Source organism: Diceros bicornis, chromosome 25, assembly GCF_020826845.1.
Source record: "Diceros bicornis minor isolate mBicDic1 chromosome 25, mDicBic1.mat.cur, whole genome shotgun sequence".
Taxonomy (NCBI): domain Eukaryota; kingdom Metazoa; phylum Chordata; class Mammalia; order Perissodactyla; family Rhinocerotidae; genus Diceros; species Diceros bicornis.
Genome location: NC_080764.1, coordinates 10631402 through 10649406, shown reverse-complemented (window position 1 = coordinate 10649406; position 18005 = coordinate 10631402). Strand labels below are relative to the sequence as shown.

The 18005-nt window shown below is 50.5% G+C and overlaps 3 protein-coding genes and 1 pseudogene across 5 annotated transcripts in view; 3 read left to right on the top strand and 1 right to left on the bottom strand.

The window, feature by feature from the left end:
- RPL3 (ribosomal protein L3) overlaps positions 1-18005 on the bottom strand; it is a 197843-nt gene that overhangs the window by 178502 nt on the left and 1336 nt on the right. The window lies entirely within an intron of this gene.
- On the top strand, positions 45-2067 carry LOC131421397 (large ribosomal subunit protein uL23-like; annotated as a pseudogene).
- Positions 2059-4030, top strand: LOC131421613 (mitochondrial ribosome and complex I assembly factor AltMIEF1). The gene is made up of 2 exons (XM_058568335.1): positions 2059-2150; positions 3776-4030. Exon 2 carries the CDS (start codon positions 3804-3806, stop codon positions 4014-4016), a length of 213 nt encoding a protein of 70 aa, XP_058424318.1. The 5' UTR covers positions 2059-2150; positions 3776-3803; the 3' UTR covers positions 4017-4030.
- On the top strand, positions 4046-16596 carry MIEF1 (mitochondrial elongation factor 1). 3 transcript variants are annotated; one of them, XM_058568325.1, is made up of 5 exons: positions 4046-4131; positions 10008-10158; positions 11094-11271; positions 11481-11743; positions 12282-16596. In XM_058568325.1, the coding sequence occupies exons 2-5, from the start codon at positions 10015-10017 to the stop codon at positions 13086-13088; spliced, it is 1392 nt and encodes a 463-aa protein (XP_058424308.1). In that variant the 5' UTR covers positions 4046-4131; positions 10008-10014; the 3' UTR covers positions 13089-16596. The 3 variants fall into 3 exon arrangements, with proteins under 3 accessions (XP_058424308.1, XP_058424309.1, XP_058424310.1); XM_058568326.1 differs by lacking the exon at positions 4046-4131 and adding an exon at positions 6966-7044; XM_058568327.1 differs by lacking the exon at positions 4046-4131 and adding an exon at positions 10286-10373 and having other exon boundaries at positions 10120-10158.

Here is an 18005-nt window from a genome sequence, read left to right as displayed (position 1 = left end):
CTCAAGCCAGACTGATCCTGTGACAATGGAAGTCTGGGACTCTTTTCACAAAGATGGCACTGAAAACGAAGGAGGAAGCCCCTGCGCCTCCCAAAACCGAAGCCAAAGCAAAGGCTTTGAAGGCCGAGAAGGCAGTGCTGAAAGGCGTCCACAGCCACACACACAAAAACATCTACATATCACCCGCCTTCCTGAGGACCAGGAAACCGTGGCTCTGAAGGCAGCCCAACCATCCTTGGAAGAGGGGCCCCGGGAGAAACAAGCTTGACCGCTCTGCCGTCATCAAGTTCCCAACCACCGAGTCCACCATGAGGAAGACAGAAGACAGCAACACACTCGAGTTCATTGAGGATGTCAAGGCCATCAACACCAGACCAGACAGGCTGGGTACAGGCTCTATGACATCACGTGGCCAAGGCCACCACCCTGATGGGGTCGGATGGAGAGAAGGAGGCATGTGTTTGACTAGCTTCTAACTATGATGCTTTGGGTGGTGCCAACAAAATCGAGATCCTCCAAACTGAGTCCAGCTGGCTAATTCTAAATATAAATTTTTTCATCATAAAGAAAGAAACAAACAAACAAATGGAAGTCAGGTCCCATCACTTCTTTGCTCCAAACCCTCCAGGGGCTCCTATCCCATGCACGGTCTCTTGTCCCCTGCTCCTAGTAAGGACCTCGTCTCCTGCCTCTTCCCAGCTCTGCTCACGGGTTCCTATTGCACTGGCCTCCGTGCTGCTCCTGGAACACTCCCAGCTTAAGGGCCATCAGGGGACCAATGCCTGGAATGCTCTCCCCGCAGGTCCTGCTCCATGTTCCCTTATCAGACACCACTCCATGTAAAAAAGCAATCCCCTCCCTCCCACCACACTCCCTTCCCTCCATCCTCTCACCAGCATTCTTCCTCTCAGGTCTCATCATCTCCTCCCATCAGCCCCACCAGATCACAGGACTTGATCTTTCTGTTCGCTGCAATGGCTATGCTTTGCATAGTCGAGACCCTCAACAAGGATTTCTTGTACGAATAAATGAGTGGACCGGCAACTACGTCGTAAATGCCCACCCCCTCCTGCTAGACACCTTCTAATCCCCAGGCTGAGGGACGTTAGGAAACTTGCCAGAAGGCAGCTGTCCTCTGGTGGAGCGAGAACTGGGAGCCAGCTGGACCTGACTCCAAAGCCTGCGGGTATCCCTCCCGGAGAGACGTTATAACCTTCCTCCGCTGCCCTCTGAGCTGGGCACTGTGGGAGACACCGGTGGCGGTGGCGTTCTTACAGATTCTGTAAGACAGGTTCCTGCCCTCAAATCCGGTGAGACAGAGAAGCAAATGGATGTATTTAAAAACAGTGCCTGGCAAATAACAGGTGCCCATAAATACGTTTTGTTGTTGAACAGCGTGCGGAGATATTTCTGTGGGTCCCAAAGGAGGCACCCAAGTGTGCTGATGAGGAGCGAGGAAGGGGCTGGAAGAGACTTCCGGAGGGAACATTTGGAGTGGACCCTGAAGGGTAGGAGTTTGCCAGCAGCCAAGGGGCCTGGAGAGCGGGAACAGCACGGAGGGAAGAAAAGAAATCGATCTGACAAAATGGACTTGGAAGAGCTATGAAAGCCATGTGAGGGAGTATTATTGCTGTCAGTTCCCCCACGTGGCCCCATGGCCCCAGCCTGAGATCAGCGGACAGTGCCGGGATCTGGCCTCACCCCTGACAGGCCACGGGGCAAGCGGCAGGCTGGGGGCCAACCTGACGCTGCGGCGTCGTAGGAGGGCGAGGCCGCGCCCTGTCCACTGGCCGTCTGCCCGCTTCGGCCCTTCGCACCGCGGCTCTCCGGGTGGGCGGGGCCCGAACGGCCGCGGCAGGCCCGGTCCTTGGTGACGTCACCACGGAGGCGGGGCTCAGGGCTGTGGGGCGGGGCCCGCATCAGGGGGCGTGGCCCAACGAGGCGCCTGGCTCCGCCCCTAGAGGGGCCGCGGCGGGGAAGAACGGCAGTCTGCCCGCCTCCGCCCGCCTACGTGCTCCTGCAGCCCCGCCCCTCGGCTCCGTGCGCAAGGTCGTGTCCCGGAAGTGAAGGGGCCATGTTGCTGGGTGACCCCGGGAGAGATACCCGGCGAGAGGCGAATCCTGAGGAGCCGTAGTGCGCGCGGTCTGCGGGTGAGTGAGAGGAGCAGCGAGGCCCGGGGCCGGGGGCTCGCCGAGCCTCCTGTCGGGTCGGCGGCCTGCGCCCCCGATCCGGCCCGGGTAGGGTCCCTGCTCCTGGAGGCCTCCCGAGGCCCGGAGCCGGCCTCCCCAGCCTCGGGGTCACCCGGCCGGGGCTCAGCCGCCCGCTCGCCAAGCGACCTGGTAGTAACAGCCCTCGCGTGACAGTGGCCTCCAACAGCACTTTTCTTGTGGGTTTTCTGGACTCATCTCTCCCGCTCCGGAGGCCCCTGGGGCCGAGGGGGCCTTCTACAGTTGAGGAAAAGGGGACAGGGACGGCGGCTCGGGCTTGCGCAGGAAGTTAGCGAGGCCGGAGGCCAACGGCTAGCTGACTCAGGGCACGAAGTCCAGCTCTTCTGCCAGTCACGTACTTCCCCCACTCGGCCTCATTCCTTTATTTCTGAAACAGGGGGATCATTTCTTCCGCGTAGGACTTTGTGAGGATTCCCTCTTCATTCGACTTATTTTTTAAGCCCCTGGTGTGCCAGGCGCTGGGCTGGGAAAGTTTGTGGAGGCCCCAGCAAGTGGTAACTGTCGTTACAGAGGCTGCAGAGTGGGGGTCAGGAGTGCAGCCCCCCTGGACAGCTGTGGGCAGGTTACTTCCCTCCGGGAGCTTCAGTTTCCTTCACTTAAAATGGGGATAACGATGACACTGGGATCGTTGGTAGAGTGAGATGAGTTGTTCTGTGGGACGTGCTCAGAACGTGCATGGTACAGAGTAAATACTAAGTGTCCACTAGTACTCTTCTGGGCCCTGACTGCCTCCTAGGTTCCTTAATTTAAATGGGATAATGGATGACAAAGCACTTTACAAATGATAATGCTCTGTAGTTGTGCCAAGGTTTATTGTTATTGAAGAAAGATGGTGGCAGTTTGTATGTAACTAAATCTAATATTTTTGAGGGGTTACAAACCAGGCTAGGTGACACTGGCAATGGCTATGCCTGACAGAGTGCTTACTGTGTGCCAAGCGCTGTTCTAAACTTGCTTGCATACGTTAACTCATTTAGTCCTTGTACCAACCGTTTGGCCGGAATACAATTTTAATCCTCATTTTACAGATGGGGAACTGAGATAAACACAGAGAGGTTAAGAAACTTGCCCAAGGTAATCAGCTCATAAGTGGTGGCACCAGGATTCAAGTATGGCTGAGAGTCCACCCCTTGTGGTGAAGTTCTCTTCCAGGTGCTTTACATGCGTTATCTCACGCAGTTCTCAAAATAACCGCACGTAGTGGGTACTGCTGAGTAATATCATCATCTCTGTTTTACAGAGGAGGAAGCTGATGCTCAGAGGGGTTAAGTAATTTGCCCAAAGTCATTTGGCAAGTAAGTGGCAGAGCCAGGATTCAAGCCCAGGCAGTCCAGCTTCTAAGCCCTGGTCCTTCAGCAGAACCTGTACTTTCCCAGAAGCAGGAGTCAGGAGGCTGGGGTCTAGTCCTAGCCCTGCCACTAAGTCATAGTGTGACCTTGGAGGGTCTCTGAGCCCTAGATTAAGAACTTGAATTGTAGATAGTCTCTCTAGGCCCTTCTATTATTAATTCTGATTCTAGGCTTCTATTTTTTTCCCTCTGTTTATAGCTTGACGCCCACCCCCTGCCAGTCCCCCATGGCCCCATGGAGCCGAGAGGCGGTGCTGAGCCTCTACCGGGCTCTGCTGCGCCAGGGCCGAGAGCTTCGCTACACTGATCGAGACTTCTACCTTGCCTCCATCCGCCGTGAGTTCAGGAAAAATCAGAAGCTAGAGGATCCTGAGGCCCGGGAGAGGCAGCTGGAAAAAGGCCTGGTCTTCCTCCACAGCAAACTGGGGGGGCTTATTTAGGATCCTCTCCTTTCCCCTCCCATCCTAATTCCAAGGGAAAGAGGACGAAGGTGCCTTCTGTAGACACTCCTGCTCTCTCCCAGCCCCACCTCATAGATGCAGTAAGAAGCCTCAGGTAGGTAGATCCTTGTTCCCATAGGTTTCATTTCTTCTGATTCAAGGGACCAGGAGAGAGAGACCCTTTCCTTTTAGTGATCAAAGTGCTTTAGTCGTTGGAAATCAATGGAGGAAATACAGACGTAATAATAGAAGTATGTTCCCTTACTGAAAAAAAATAGGCCCTGAGTTTCAAGTCCCACTAGAACAGAATTGTTATCACCATTTTATTTCATGGAACATTTTACATATGAAAATGTTAGAAAAGACATTGGTTAAAAACTATTAGAACTCAGTTCCAGGCTGGCTCATTCTTCAGTGGATTCTGTTATCTTGTGGGTCAGATCACGTTCCCCGAAACATAACTCTATTTTGGGGATTTAGGGAAAATCACTAAACTTTTTCAGGCCTCTGTTTCCTCATTTGTAAAATGGAGATAATAATACCTGCCTCTTCAGGTTACGATGAGAATTAAATGAGCACTTGGAGTGGTACTTGGTGTGGTATATCAGCTCAATTTACTCCTGATACCAGTGTTACCAAGAAGTCCCACTGTACCCTAATGATTATGTTTAATTCAGCAACTTTCCCAGAGGGCCTTCTATGGCCCCGGCGTCTGATAGGCTCTATGATAGAGATGATGGTATGGTCCATCAAGGGACACGGTCTGATGCAGAGATCACTGGGAAGTAATTCCAGTGTGAGCAGCTCTGTACTAGAGGGTCGTGTTAAGAGCTTGGAGACAGGGCTGAGGACATAACTCTGCCTTGGGGAGGGTCGTGGTAAGGGTCACAGATGGCTATGGAAAAGAGGACATTTGAGGTCTGCCTCAGTTGAGAAATAGAAGCTTGCTGGGCACATGAGGAAGAATAAGCAAACGTGGAGGTAGAAACTGCATTTTGTAGTCTGGAAACTTGAGTCTGGCATGGCTAGAATGTCGCACTTGTAAGGCAGGTGGCTGGAGTTGAGGCTGGTCCAGGTCTGGAAGGACACTGAATCCTCTGTTGAGGAAACTGTGATGTTTCACCGTAGGGGGACCATCACAGCTTTGTAAGCAGGGGAATGACGTGGAAGAGGGATCGTGGCAGTGGCAGTGTGGAGAATGAATTAGTCAGAGATCCTGGAGGCAGCGAATCTGGCCAGAGGAGACTGAGGGACTGAGGGACTAAGGTGGTGGGGTGGCAGCACATAAAGACAGCGTGTACAGCAGTGGGACTTGGTGAGCAGTTGGCTGAGGCAGGAGGAGGAGAAAAGAATGAAGGGTGACTGTGAGCTGTAAGGCCTGCCAGCTGGGTGGAGGGGGCTGAGAGGGAAAGCAGGAGCAGGAGGCTTATGTCATGGCTTTTGGTTCTCCTCAGCCACTTGGGTTGAGTGGCAGACCCCCTTTGGCGGTGAAGGGCCAGGGCTGGATGGGTGCCCGTGGGAGCCTGCCTACACGGGGAAGGGTAGCCGGTCCAGAAGTGAAATAGCTAGTTGCCGAGTCTTTGTGCTCCTAATCCATTTTGACTGTGGGTTAGGTTACAGGTTGCCACCACCACCTCCTCAAACAAACAAACAAAAAAGCTGTAGAGTTAATAACTCATTCATGAACAAATATGTACTGTGTATCAAACACTGCTGGCCTCAAGGACACAGCAGTGGATGAGCCCAACTGCCCCCAGGAGCGTGTGTTCAGAGGTTAGTAGAGGGGAGATGTGAACAAGGTGGGGTTGCAAGCTACTTGGGGCCCCTGTAAACTCCTCCCAGCAGCGTGAGCTCGCTTCAGATCTTGGCTGCACAACTTACCCACGTGGTGACCTTGGGCCGGTTACTTAACCTCAGCCCCAGTTTCTTCGTCTGTAAATTGGAGATAACAATATGACTGACCTCACGGGATTGTTATTGTGAGGACTAAGGGAATTAATACGTGTAAAATGCCCAGCACATGGTACACACTCACTATATGTCAGCTAGTCTTGTGGGTACTCAACGACTGGGTAAACACCAGACATGTTTAAGTCATACGACTTTTGTAAGTGAAATAAGTTGGGATTTTCATAGTTCTGTGCTGTCATCCTAGGAAGCTGCAGGGCCTCCATTACTCATCATCCCCACTATATTGGGGTGATGAGTTTATGTCCCCATTTTTGTTTCTAGGGAGACAGGTGAAATAACTTGACTGAAATGTTGGCAGAGCTCAGATTCTCCATCCCTAGTCCTGCCTGCCAGGTCATTCTTCCTTCTTCCTTTAAAAAAAAAAAAGTAACCATTTTTAAGTGTATAGTTCAGTAGCATTAAGAATATTCACATTGGGGCCGGCCCTGTGGCATAGCAGTTAAGTGCGCGCTGCTCTGCTGTTGGCGGCCCGGGTTCGGATCCCGGGCGCGCACCGATGCACCGCTTCTCCGGCCATGCTGAGGCCGTGTCCCATATAAAGTGGAGGAAGATGGGCACGGATGTTAGCCCAGGGCCAGTCTTCCTCAGAAAAAAGAGGAGGATTGGCATGGATGTTAGCTCAGGGCTGATCTTCCTCACAAAAAAAAAAAAAATTCACATTGTTGTGTAACAGATCTCCAGAGCTGTTTCTTCTTGCAGAATTGAAAGCCTATACCTGTTAAACAACAGCCCTCCTTCTTGGTTGCACTGAGGAGCCAGGCGCTCTCGCCCTGTCAGGTGGGGTTGCTGTCTCCTAGTAGGCTCCCAGCTAGTGTGGGAGAACCTGAGTGGAGGATGTGCACAGGAGAAGCAGTTTCAGCTGGACCAAGTTAGGTGTTAGCATAAGTCCTTGTATCTTCCAGTTGGACTTGTGGATGCTCTCTCCTTTTCCAGGTCGCCAGGTCTGACATCCCCTGGTCCTTGGATGTGGGGGATTGTATTGCACTAGAGCAGGAAAGCCTAGTCACAAGCCTGCTCAACTGAACAGTGTTGGTCTTCAGCCCAGGACAGCATCAGTGTGAGTTTCAGAGGCCATTCTTAGCTCCGTCTCAGAAGGGGAAATGTAACAGAGGACAGTCTGAATTGCTGGCTGCCTTCTGGAAGTTGACCTTTTGTCCTGTGGATGGAATCTTTTTTTTTTTTTTAATAAGTTTTGTTTTTTTTTGTTATTTTATTTATTTATTTTTTCCCCCCAAAGCCCCAGTAGATAGTTGTACATCATAGTTGCACATCTTTCTAGTTGCTATATGTGGGATGCTGCCTCAGCATGGCCGGAGAAACAGTGCGTTGGTGCGCGCCCGGGATCCGAACCCGGGCCGCCAGCAGCAGAGCATGTGCACTTAACCGCTAAGCCACAGGGGCCGGCCCCTGTGGATGGAATCTTAAAAGACTTAATGATAGCCCACATTTGTGGAGTCCTTTACAGTTTATAAAGTGTTCACATACAGTGTTTGAGTAGATGTATTTTCCTCACTTCCACCCTCTGATTTAGGCCTTGCAGGCGTCATTATCCCCTTTTCATAGCTGAGAGGTTAAGTCACCCAGCTAATAAGTCAGGGCCCAAAGGCAAGTACTCAATCTCAAGATTTCTGAGTCTAAAGCCCAGGCTCTTTTCTCTTATGCCACGTCACTGCCTCACTCTTACCAGTCATCAGATGGGCCAAGGACTAAATGGCCCAGCAAGGCTCCTCTGGCTTCTGCTTGGGAGAGGAGGAGCCCTTCTGGTCCTGCTGCAGCACATCCCAGGATCATTTAGGGGGTGCCTGCCTCCATTGCTTCCCTACAGTAAATACATCACTAAAGGTTCTTCTGTTTTGTTTTGTTTTAAAAAAAATAAAACAGTGGTCATTGTTATGTGTGCGGAACCATGTATATTCTCCTTTTTCCTGATTGGATTAGTGTGCTCAGCTGAGTTCTTCCCTGACCCCCACCTGTAAATACAAAGTTTAACTCTTCTTCTTGGCCTTGCTTGCCTCTGTGCATTTGGAGTGGGAATGTATTTCAACTGACCAAGTAGTCTCTCAGTATGTCCCAAGGGCCAGCCCAGTGGCGTAGCGGTTAACTTCACGCTCTCCGCTTTGGCGGCCCCGGGGTTCGCAGGTTCAGATCCCCAGCGCGCACCGACGCACCGCTTGTCAAGCCATGCTGTGGCGGCGTCCCATATAAAGTGGAGGAAGATGGGCACGGATGTTAGCCCAGGGCCAGTCTTCTTCAGCAAAAAGAGGAGGATTGGCATCGGATGTTAGCTCAGGGCTGATCTTCCTCACAAAAAAAAAAAGGGGGGAGTCAATATGTCGCTAAACCTGAAGCTTCTGTTGCCTGTAAAAGGTGGAGGAAAGAAAAGTGTCACCAAGGTTGTAAACTCTAGTTACGGAAAAAATATTTTTGGACTTGACAACGACTTTTAGTTAACTCAATTGCTGGAATAAGTAGAGTCTGAAATATTTCTTTAGATATTTCACAAGATGTGAAACTAGCAATACCCAGGTGTAACGGTATTAGAAAGCATGTTACTTTGCACTGGAAGACGCGCCCAGAGATCCTGTCTTTCCATCCTCCCACGCTGGGTCTGTTGGGACCCTGAATGGGGGTATCCAGCTGTGTTTCTCCCTGTGTGATTCCTGGGGTACAGGACACGGGAGTCAGAAGAGAGGAGCAGTGAAGAGCACTGTTCAGATCTGAACCACTGCCACCCTTCATCTGGGTCGGGCCCCAGTTCAACGCCATGGGAAATGGGCTTATTTGGGGACTAGGAGAACTTCAATCAGGATGAGTCCATTGTTGCCAGGGAGCAAGTGTGTGCCCGCCTCACTGGAGCACTGTACGGGAGGCCAGCCTCTTCTGTATTGTGCCTGTGAGCTCCTTTTAGGTGACCACATTTTTAGTTCATTTTCCAAGTGCATTTGAGCAGATGGATTTTTTTTTTCCCAGTTAACAGACAAGTCTGCAGGGTCCATTGTGTTTATTCTCAGTCTCACAGTGCTAGCCTCACCTGAGCTTGTCGTCCTCCTGCACACTTTCCCCAAGAAACAAAGCATTTGTCACGTGGGAGTGTGCCCAGAGAGTTTTCATCTTTGGACCTTTCTCACATATGGACTTGTAGTTATGTCTCCGTCTGCACAGTGTTTGGTCCCTGTTATTTTGTGTGTGTGTGTGTGTGTGTGTGTGTGTTGTGAGGAAGATTAGCCCTGAGCTAACATCTGTTGCCATTCCTCCTCTTTTTTTGCTGAAGATTGGCCCTGGGCTAACATCCGTGCCTGTCTTCCTCTATATGGCACACCGCATGGCTTGACAAGCACTGCGTCAGTGTGCACCCGGGATCCGAACCCCAGGCTGCTGAAGTGGCACGTGCGCACTTAACCACTGCGCCACCGGGCCGGCCCCGTGTGTGTGTGTTTTTGCAGGAAGTAGATAGAATAGGCACAGTTGGATTTGGGCAAGGAACTCATACTAGGAGTTGGGAGCCCTGAGTTCTGGAGATGGCTCTGCCATTCCCTTTCTCTGGGACCTCTGGCTAGTCACCTCCTCCTGTGTGAAGTGATGCGATGGGATTAGATGAGCCTCCTTTAATCTATTAGACTAGACCTTCTCAGATCTAACCTTCCACAAAATAATGGCCAAGTGATCAAAGCAGGATCTGCATTATCACGTTGGGAAGGGGTAGGGGAGGGTAGTGTCGCATGGTGGGTACTTCACTCTAATGCAAGAAAGGATTGACAGCGAGCTAATGCTTTCCATAATCTCAGTAGGTTGGTGGAGAGGTTTTCCCACAGTCAGCGTGATCAGTTCCTCCCTCTTGCATCCAGATACGTCATGGGACGTATCTCAACCCTAGAGCACGCAGTGCTCGAGGCACGAGGATTTGGGTTGCTGGCACTCAGAGTACCCTGAACTTGTTGGGGCCTGGCCTGATGGGGGAGGCAGGAGGGACGGTTCCTGAAGTCCCAGGTGGTGACGGCTGTGTTCTGCCTTCATCCTCAGGTGAGCAATGGCAGGCGCTGGTGAGCGCAAAGGCAAGAAGGATGACAATGGCATCGGCACGGCCATTGATTTCGTGCTCTCCAACGCCCGGCTGGTGCTGGGGGTGGGGGGAGCGGCCATGCTGGGCATCGCCACGCTGGCCGTTAAGCGGGTAAGTGCCTGCAGCCAGGGCCTGGGGTGGGAGGGGTGGGGAGGCTGCCTCTGCGAAGGGGAGCTGACCTGGAGCAAGACTCGGATACTGCTAACGGGCATGAAACTTGGTAATCTGGCATTATTAGACGCAACCCTGAGAGAATTCAGTGAGTCTGCTTCTGGGACTCTGCCCTAAAGAAATTGTTGGAGCTACAAATAAAGAAGTTGATCCCAGTGAGTAAAAAATTGCAAATAACCAAAAGATCCTTCCTTGACTATCTTACTTAAAATAGCAACAACCCCACCATACATACACTTCCTCTTTCCCTTTGCTACCTTATTTTTCCAACATTTATCTGTCTGCATACTTTGTATTCAACTTGTTTATCATGTATTGCCTGTATCCTCCTTGTAGACTGACAACTCCATGAGAGTAGGGATTGGCTCTCTGGTTTACTGCCTGATTCTCAGAAACCTAGAACATTGCCTGGCACATAGTAGCCGCTCAATAAGTATTTGTTAGATAAATGAATCCATGTTCCACATTGTGGTACATTCATAAGGTACAACGTTGTATGGTCAGAGTGTACCATAGTGTTGAACATGGATTCATTTTTAGTGATGTGGGGAAATGATAAAAGTGATAAGTGAAAAAATCAGGTTTCAAAAGTATGTATAGAGTGTGATCCTAATTACATAAATAGATATTTTCAGAAAGAAATACACCAAAATATTAACAGTTATCTCTGGGTTGTGACATTATGTATAAATCTGTTTCTTATTTACATCATTTAGTATTTCCTGAGATTTTCTGCATGGAGCAAAGTATTGCATTAATCTAGAATAAAACAAAGTTATCGAAAAACAGTAGTTGCACTCACTAGGGCAAAGCTGCCGGGAAGGAGGGAAGCAGAGGGAGGAAGGTGTGTGTGCCGGTCCTCTCTGCTGTTTCAGATGTATGACAGGGCAATCAGTGCCCCGACCAGCCCTACCCGCCTGAGCTGTGCAGGGAAGAGGAGCTGGGAAGAGCCAAACTGGATGGGCTCCCCCCGGGTGCTGAGCAAGGACATGAGGACAGGCCTGAGCCGGTCCCTGCAGACCCTTCCCACAGACTCCTCGGCCTTGGACGCAGGTGAGAAAGGCTGTTAACCCCGCTGGGGCTTATCTCTAAGCAGTCAGTGCTACCCCTGCATTCAGCAAACCTTCCTTGAGCACATATGTGCCAGGCACCGTGCTAGACTGGCCTTTTGTGCCAAGCCCTTCTCCTTTCTGGGGCTGAGGCAGCCATGGAGCAAGCAAGCATGGGAAGAGCTCACGTGCCTCTCTCTCTTGCCTTGGCAGATACATTCTGCCCACCCCGACCCAAGCCATTGGCCAGGAAGGGCCAGGTAGACTTGAAGAAGTCACGACTCCGCATGTCCCTGCAGGAGAAACTTCTTACTTACTACCGGAACCGGGCAGCCATCCCTGCTGGCGAGCAGGCTCGGGCCAAGCAAGCTGCTGTGGACATATGTGCCGAACTCCGGAGCTTCCTGCGGGCCAAGTTGCCTGACATGCCACTTCGGGACATGTACCTGAGTGGCAGCCTCTACGATGACCTGCAGGTAACAAGGCGGTTCTCACGGAGGGTAGGGTCGGGTACTGACCAAGATCGGGTACTTCTCACTAGTGCAGTTGGTACAGAAGACCAGTGTCCCAGGCTTGCCCGAAAGACAGGTCTCCCTGCTTCTGAATTCTGCACATTGCAGTAGCATTTGGAGATCCCTATCTTGAGTCTTCTTTAATCCTTTCTTGTTTTTTAGTCATACTCACAACTTCTAGGAAGCTGTAAGAACCCTCCTTCTTCCTATATTCTTGTCCCCATCTCTCTTTTCTAGTTTTCTCTCTTGGGTCTTCAAGGCATGGGGGATGTCACGTGTTCTGTGTCCAGAGATGATGTGGCATATGGAATGAGCACGGACTCTGGTGTCCGACAGACCTGAGTTTACATCCTCACACTGTGTGAATTGATGCGGTGACATGAACGAATTCTCAGTTTCCTTTATTGTTGGGGGAACACAAGATGGCAGGACCTGTGTTTGGGGAAGCTTGTCTCTTGAGCAGATTAAGTCCCTCAAAATCTTTTTAATTCTGCTCCAATAGGTGGTGACAGCTGACCACATCCAGCTCATCGTGCCCCTAGTGCTGGAGCAGAACCTGTGGTCGTGTATCCCTGGCGAGGACACCATCATGAATGTCCCTGGCTTCTTCCTGCTTCGTCGTGAGAACCCGGAGTACTTTCCTCGTGGCAGCAGTTACTGGGACCGTTGTGTAGTGGGGGGCTACCTCTCCCCAAAGACAGTGGCAGACACGTTTGAGAAGGTAGTGGCTGGCTCCATCAACTGGCCGGCCATAGGGTCCCTCTTGGACTATGTGATCCGACCAGCACCACCCCCAGAGGCCCTGACGCTGGAAGTGCAGTATGAGTGTGACAAGCATCTCGTCATTGACTTCCTGCCATCAGTGACCCTTGGTGACACTGTCTTGGTGGCCAGACCACACCGGCTAGCCCAGTATGACAACCTGTGGCGGCTGAGCCTGCGTCCTGCTGAGACAGCACGCTTGCGGGCTTTGGACCAGGCCGACTCAGGCTGCCGATCTCTGTGCCTCAAGATCCTGAAGGCCATATGCAAGTCCACTCCAGCGCTGGGCCACCTCACTGCCAGCCAGCTCACCAACGTCATCCTCCACTTGGCTCAGGAGGAGGCTGACTGGTCTCCAGATATGCTGGCCGACCGATTCCTGCAGGCCTTGAGGGGACTCATCAGCTACTTAGAGGCCGGAGTCCTGCCCAGCGTCTTGAACCCCAAGGTGAACTTATTTGCAGAGCTCACCCCTGAAGAAATAGACGAATTGGGATACACTCTCTATTGCTCATTGTCTGAGCCGGAGGTGCTGCTGCAGACGTAGGGCAGGTGAAGGCCAGAGTGGGTGTCAGGTGGTCGGGCCCTGGATTCTCCGTTAGAAACACTTGGCTACATAGTTGGTGCCTCACAGGGTCCCTAGGTGCCTCCTGTCTCGCTCGTCATCGCCCCGGGCACTTCATGCTGATTAGAATGATGTCTCTTGTCTCCTATTTTCTTACCCAGCCCTTTCTATTTTTGTTAACAAACACTGTGCTCCCTACTCCTCCCCTCCTCCCCCTTGTTCCAGGCTGATTTTTCTGGAATGAATTGAGAAGGTGGAGCACTGGCCTGAGCTCTTGAGACCACTTGGTGTTTTGCATTTTGGCCCAGGTTTTCTGCTCCTGTCTGTCCTGCCCTGCCCTTTGGCCTGTTCCTTTTCAGTGTCTTCTCTCTTTTCCTCTTGTTCAAGCCTTCTGTGTTGCTCTTTTCCCTGGAGCATATCTGCCTAATCAAGATGTTGCCTTTTAGTTGAATGTCACTGAAGTTATGATTGCATGTTTCCAAGCTGAACTCTGCAGAGAGTGCTCAGATAGTATTTAGGGTTTCTGGGGGTGAAGCTGGGCTGAGAGCTGGCCTTTGACCCAGGTTGCTGGAGAATAAGCCCGTTCTCCCTACCTCCTGACCAACTCCATCCATAAGGACTGAGCAGGTCTCGTGGGAACAGTGTTACTGACCACACAGCAGTGAGGGCTCAAGATAAACTGGATGCAAAGTCACTTGGAGATTGTGTTTCTTAGCGGCCATCAGGGAGAGCGCAGAGTCGGGGAACGGGAGGTGGTGAAGGGGGCTGGGGGAGGGTCTGTGTGCCTCTCGTCTACGCCACATCTGCACCACTGTGTGCAGGGGTCAGACGAGGACGGAGGCAAGGGGCTGCCAGGGCAGCTCCTCTGCACGAGAGCGCCGTTGTTCACCCCCTTCCTTGCCTTATTGCCAATTAGGACGAGGCCTTCAAGGACACAGCCTTAGCAGTAGAGGCTGAAGGGAGGCTGACAGGTGGCTGAACGTCAGCTGGAAAATCCAGTCACCAGCTGGGGCTCAGTGACTTGTTTCTGCCCTGTCAGGCCCTGCCTTCCTAGGATGTCGCCTTAGAGCAGGAACAGGCCCAATAGCCAGCCCTTCATTCCCCAGTGCCTGCCATAGGAGTGAGCGGGTGTTTCCGGAGCTCTCCAGGCACCTCCAGAGGCCAAAGGCAAGCACACGTGCACACACTTCTTCCCCACCCTGCCTCAGCCAGCACCTGGGGAGAACGGTGCTACCTAGGAAGAGAGCACGCGGATAACACAGATGAGAGGGAGGTGGGTGCTTCCCACGTTCCTTCTTGTTTCCCGCCGCTCAGATCGCACTGTTTATTGCAATGTAAAAGTCTCCTGACGGTGGGGAGGAGTGTTCAATACACAATGTCAGCACATCTTGTTCTGTGTTTTTTTTCCTGATTGTGGCAAGAGGCTGATGATGATTCTGTTTCTGATCTGCCCATCCAGTATTTTGTTCTCCTCCCATCAAGTCTTATTATTTTTCTATTCTTACTACCTCTCCATCAGTGAGGTTCTGGTGATGCTCTCTGCAGCTGTCTCATTCCTTCCCAATGACAGCGACATGAAATGACTCTTTAAATAGCACTGAAACCTCAGCTGCCCTTTGAATTTAGGGTAGAGATTCCTGTCCCCTTTTTGTCGTGGGTTAGGAGGTTGAGAACTAGGGTTAACCTTGGCTATGTGTGGAGAATCTTCCTGCCTCTTCTGTCATATATATGCGAGGGTTCCTTAAAGTGCTTCAGTTGTTTCATTTGTATGAAGGTATTAAGAGAGAATGAAAAAAATAAAGCCCAGAACCCTGAGAGAGATGCTCCACCCTGGCTGTTCATCAGAATCAAATTGGAGCTTTAAAAAATCTCTATGCCTGAGTGCTGCCCTGGTGATTGGTGTAGAGGGTGTGTGGTGGAGCATGGCATTGAGGGTTCCCATGCCCCCATCTGGTGTCCATTAGAGGGAAGGGAGAGGGGAGGACTGACCAAGTGTTGCAAAAGCATGGGTTATTCTTCATTGTGAGAAAGGATTTGGTTTTCCTGATGTGAGCATCATACAACCTACAGTTTTCCCACGCTGGCATCTCTGACTACATTCCATATAAAACATTGGAAGGAGAGCTCAAAAAAGAAAAGATTTTAAAGACCAAGTCCCAAAGTATCAAAGCCAAGTGTAATTGTGGTTTGAGTTTATCTCTTCCCCTAAAGAGCATCTTTCTAAGGGCATCTCTGTCTCTTAACTATGTTTCACGAAACCAAAAACCCTAACTTTACCATTTCACAAGGAAGAGCTTCTTAGTAGTCCTCAGAGCTAGAAGCAATGGGAATTCTCGGCCCTGGTCCTGGTGGGTTTGCTGGCAAGCCTCATCATAAAACATGGAAGACAGTCAAGTGCTTTGAGATTCTTGGATGGAAGAGGGCAACATTTGCTCCCTCCCCCTTTTTTTAATCTGGGGAAAGATGCAGTGCCTTTCCCTGCTGTTCTGCCTCTCCACTCAGCAATTCCCACTTTGCCTGAAGTACTAGTGTCTGCTCCGACTTCTTTATCTGGAAACTTTTTTGCACCATCTAGGTTAGCAAACCACTTAGCCTAATGCTTAAAAAATATACTCATCATCTTGAAAATCTAATCAGTTCCAAAGTGTATTTTGGTTTTCCCTGTTGCCCTTTCCTAAAAAATGAGTTCAGGACAGCAGTGTTTTTCTCCATATGCTTGGTTGTTGACTTTTTTTTCAAATAAAGAAATAATCAAAGCTCACGTTTGGAAAAGCTGTGTTGAGGCCTGTCTTTCCTCCTGGGTCTTGGCCCCTGGTAGTCCACCAGTTCACACTCCAGATGAGCTGATTTTACTCCCTTGTACTCTGCTCAAGCTGAGAGCACAAATGATTTTGACGAGGAATCAGCTTCAGGATCAAAAGGTCCTGGAGAGGCCCCGAGGGAGCTCTGTAAAGAGGGATCCCGGCCTGTGTCCAGAGCCCTCTGCCATCTTCCTCGAGACTGTGACCCTGGCTGAGAACTGCTGCTCTCAAGGGAACCCGCCCTTCCTGCTGTGAAGCTCAAGGCCAAAGTGAATGGTAGGACTGTACTTAGGACTAGAGCTGTGAGGCTGTAGCCCTTTTAGACACTGCTGATTCTAAGTGGCCAAAATACCACAGATGTGGGTTATGGGGTTAACCGCATATAACATGTTATTAAGTTTTTCATTCTGACTATCTCATAGTCTTTAAATTCTTGGTCCCTAAAGCCAAGTCCACAATTTACTTCCAGTCACTTGCCTGCCCTTGTGTAGCAGTTGATGTGTTTACTGGTCGATGTGGAATCAGTCACCATCTTTTTTGTCCTGTGTTGGCTAGGTCCCTAGAGAAGCAGCTTAGCCCTGAGGCTCAGAGAACTGCTATCCTTTTTCTCCTTGAGGGAGGAAATAACGCTGGGGAACATGATGTCCTTCCACAGCGTGGGAAGAAGAAAATAAGTCTCCTTTCTAACAGCTTTGACTTTTGTATGTGGTATGAAGCATTCTCCTACAGAGGTGGGACTGGTTCTCCATGTTCAGCTAGGAAAACCTTTGAAGTGCTTGATCTGGGTCTCCATAATAGAATGGATGGGACAAGCAGCCACTGGAGTCATTCTTGCATGACCTCTGCAGTGTCAAAACTGGGGCAGTGTTGCTTTCTTTACTTCTCAACCGTCTGCATGGTCATCCATCAGGAGCACTGACAAGTCTTGATACAGCAAAAGGAGGACATGCCCCGTGGGTCCTTAGTTACGCCTTGGAAGACTTCTGTAGTGGCTCAGGGATGCGTACTGCCTGTGCTCTGAAAGACTAGATGAGTTCTGTATATCTTGACATTCGTGATTCCCCAAGGGGAAAGAAAAACCACACTTAGCATCCACTATGCTTTGCATATACCAGTTATTTATAGTTGCGTTCATCTCAGTAAATAACAGGAATCCTCTGAAGAAGCAGGATGATGTAGCGGAGATGGGGAGCCGGGACTGGGAGGTCAGGGTCAGAAGACCTGGGTTCTAATAATAGTAATAATAGCAACCATTTATTGAGCACTTATCACAGGTGCCAGGCCCTTTTTGCTCAGTGCTTTACATGTATGATCGTACTTTTTTCTAAGGATAAGGATACTCATCATTAGCTTCATTTTACAGATGAGGAAACTGAGGCTCAGTGAAGATCAAGTCACTTAACCAAAATGTCTCAGCTAATAAATGGAAGAGCCAGGATTCTTTTGGGTTTGCCCCTAAAGTCTATTTTCTAACCCTACCCCATACTGCCTCCACTGGGAGCTCTGTGACTTTGGGCAAGGCATCTCATCCCCATAGTCCTCAGTTACCATTGTAAAGAAATTGCTGGGCTAGACTGAAGCAAGTCAATGAATCGTCTCTTGTTATCCAGGACAGTGCTGCCCAAATCTTTCAACATCACAGCCCTCATACAAATAGTATTTGTATGGCCCGCCGAAATGAATGGAGGCAGAAACTCAAGGTCTCTGCCTCCACAGGGCCTGACTGTGGAGGGGCCCGGAGGACGGAGAAGAGCTTTCTCCCTGCTCTTCACAGCTCCCCAGCAGGGAGAGCAAATGGCTGCCCAGACCCAGACTGCGGCTTCCAAACTCGTGAACCCCTGCAACTGGGCGTGGCTCTCAAGCTTCTCCTCGCAGGGCCATTAGGAGGACTCGCTGGGAAGTGGTTATGCCTGGGAGTTACAGACTTGGGAGCTACCTGACACTACCCTCGAGTGAGAGGTACCAGCTGAAAAAACCCTCTCTCTTTGTTCTTAGGGGAACTGAATCTATGTAAACCAAAAGAATTTCCTGTGATAGGTTGCATACTGTTAAAAAAAAAAAGTCCAGCTGAGTACATTTAAAGATCTAATAGACTATT

Excerpts from the sequence above, each read along its gene's own strand:
- MIEF1 (XM_058568325.1), top strand. The coding sequence starts at position 10,015 with ATGGCAGGCGCTGGTGAGCGCAAAGGCAAGAAGGATGACAATGGCATC. Across the intron at positions 11,272-11,480 it reads CTCCTCGGCCTTGGACGCAG|ATACATTCTGCCCACCCCGA; the intron begins GTGAGAAAGGCT and ends TTGCCTTGGCAG. Across the intron at positions 11,744-12,281 it reads GCCTCTACGATGACCTGCAG|GTGGTGACAGCTGACCACAT; the intron begins GTAACAAGGCGG and ends CTGCTCCAATAG.
- LOC131421613 (XM_058568335.1), top strand. The coding sequence starts at position 3,804 with ATGGCCCCATGGAGCCGAGAGGCGGTGCTGAGCCTCTACCGGGCTCTG.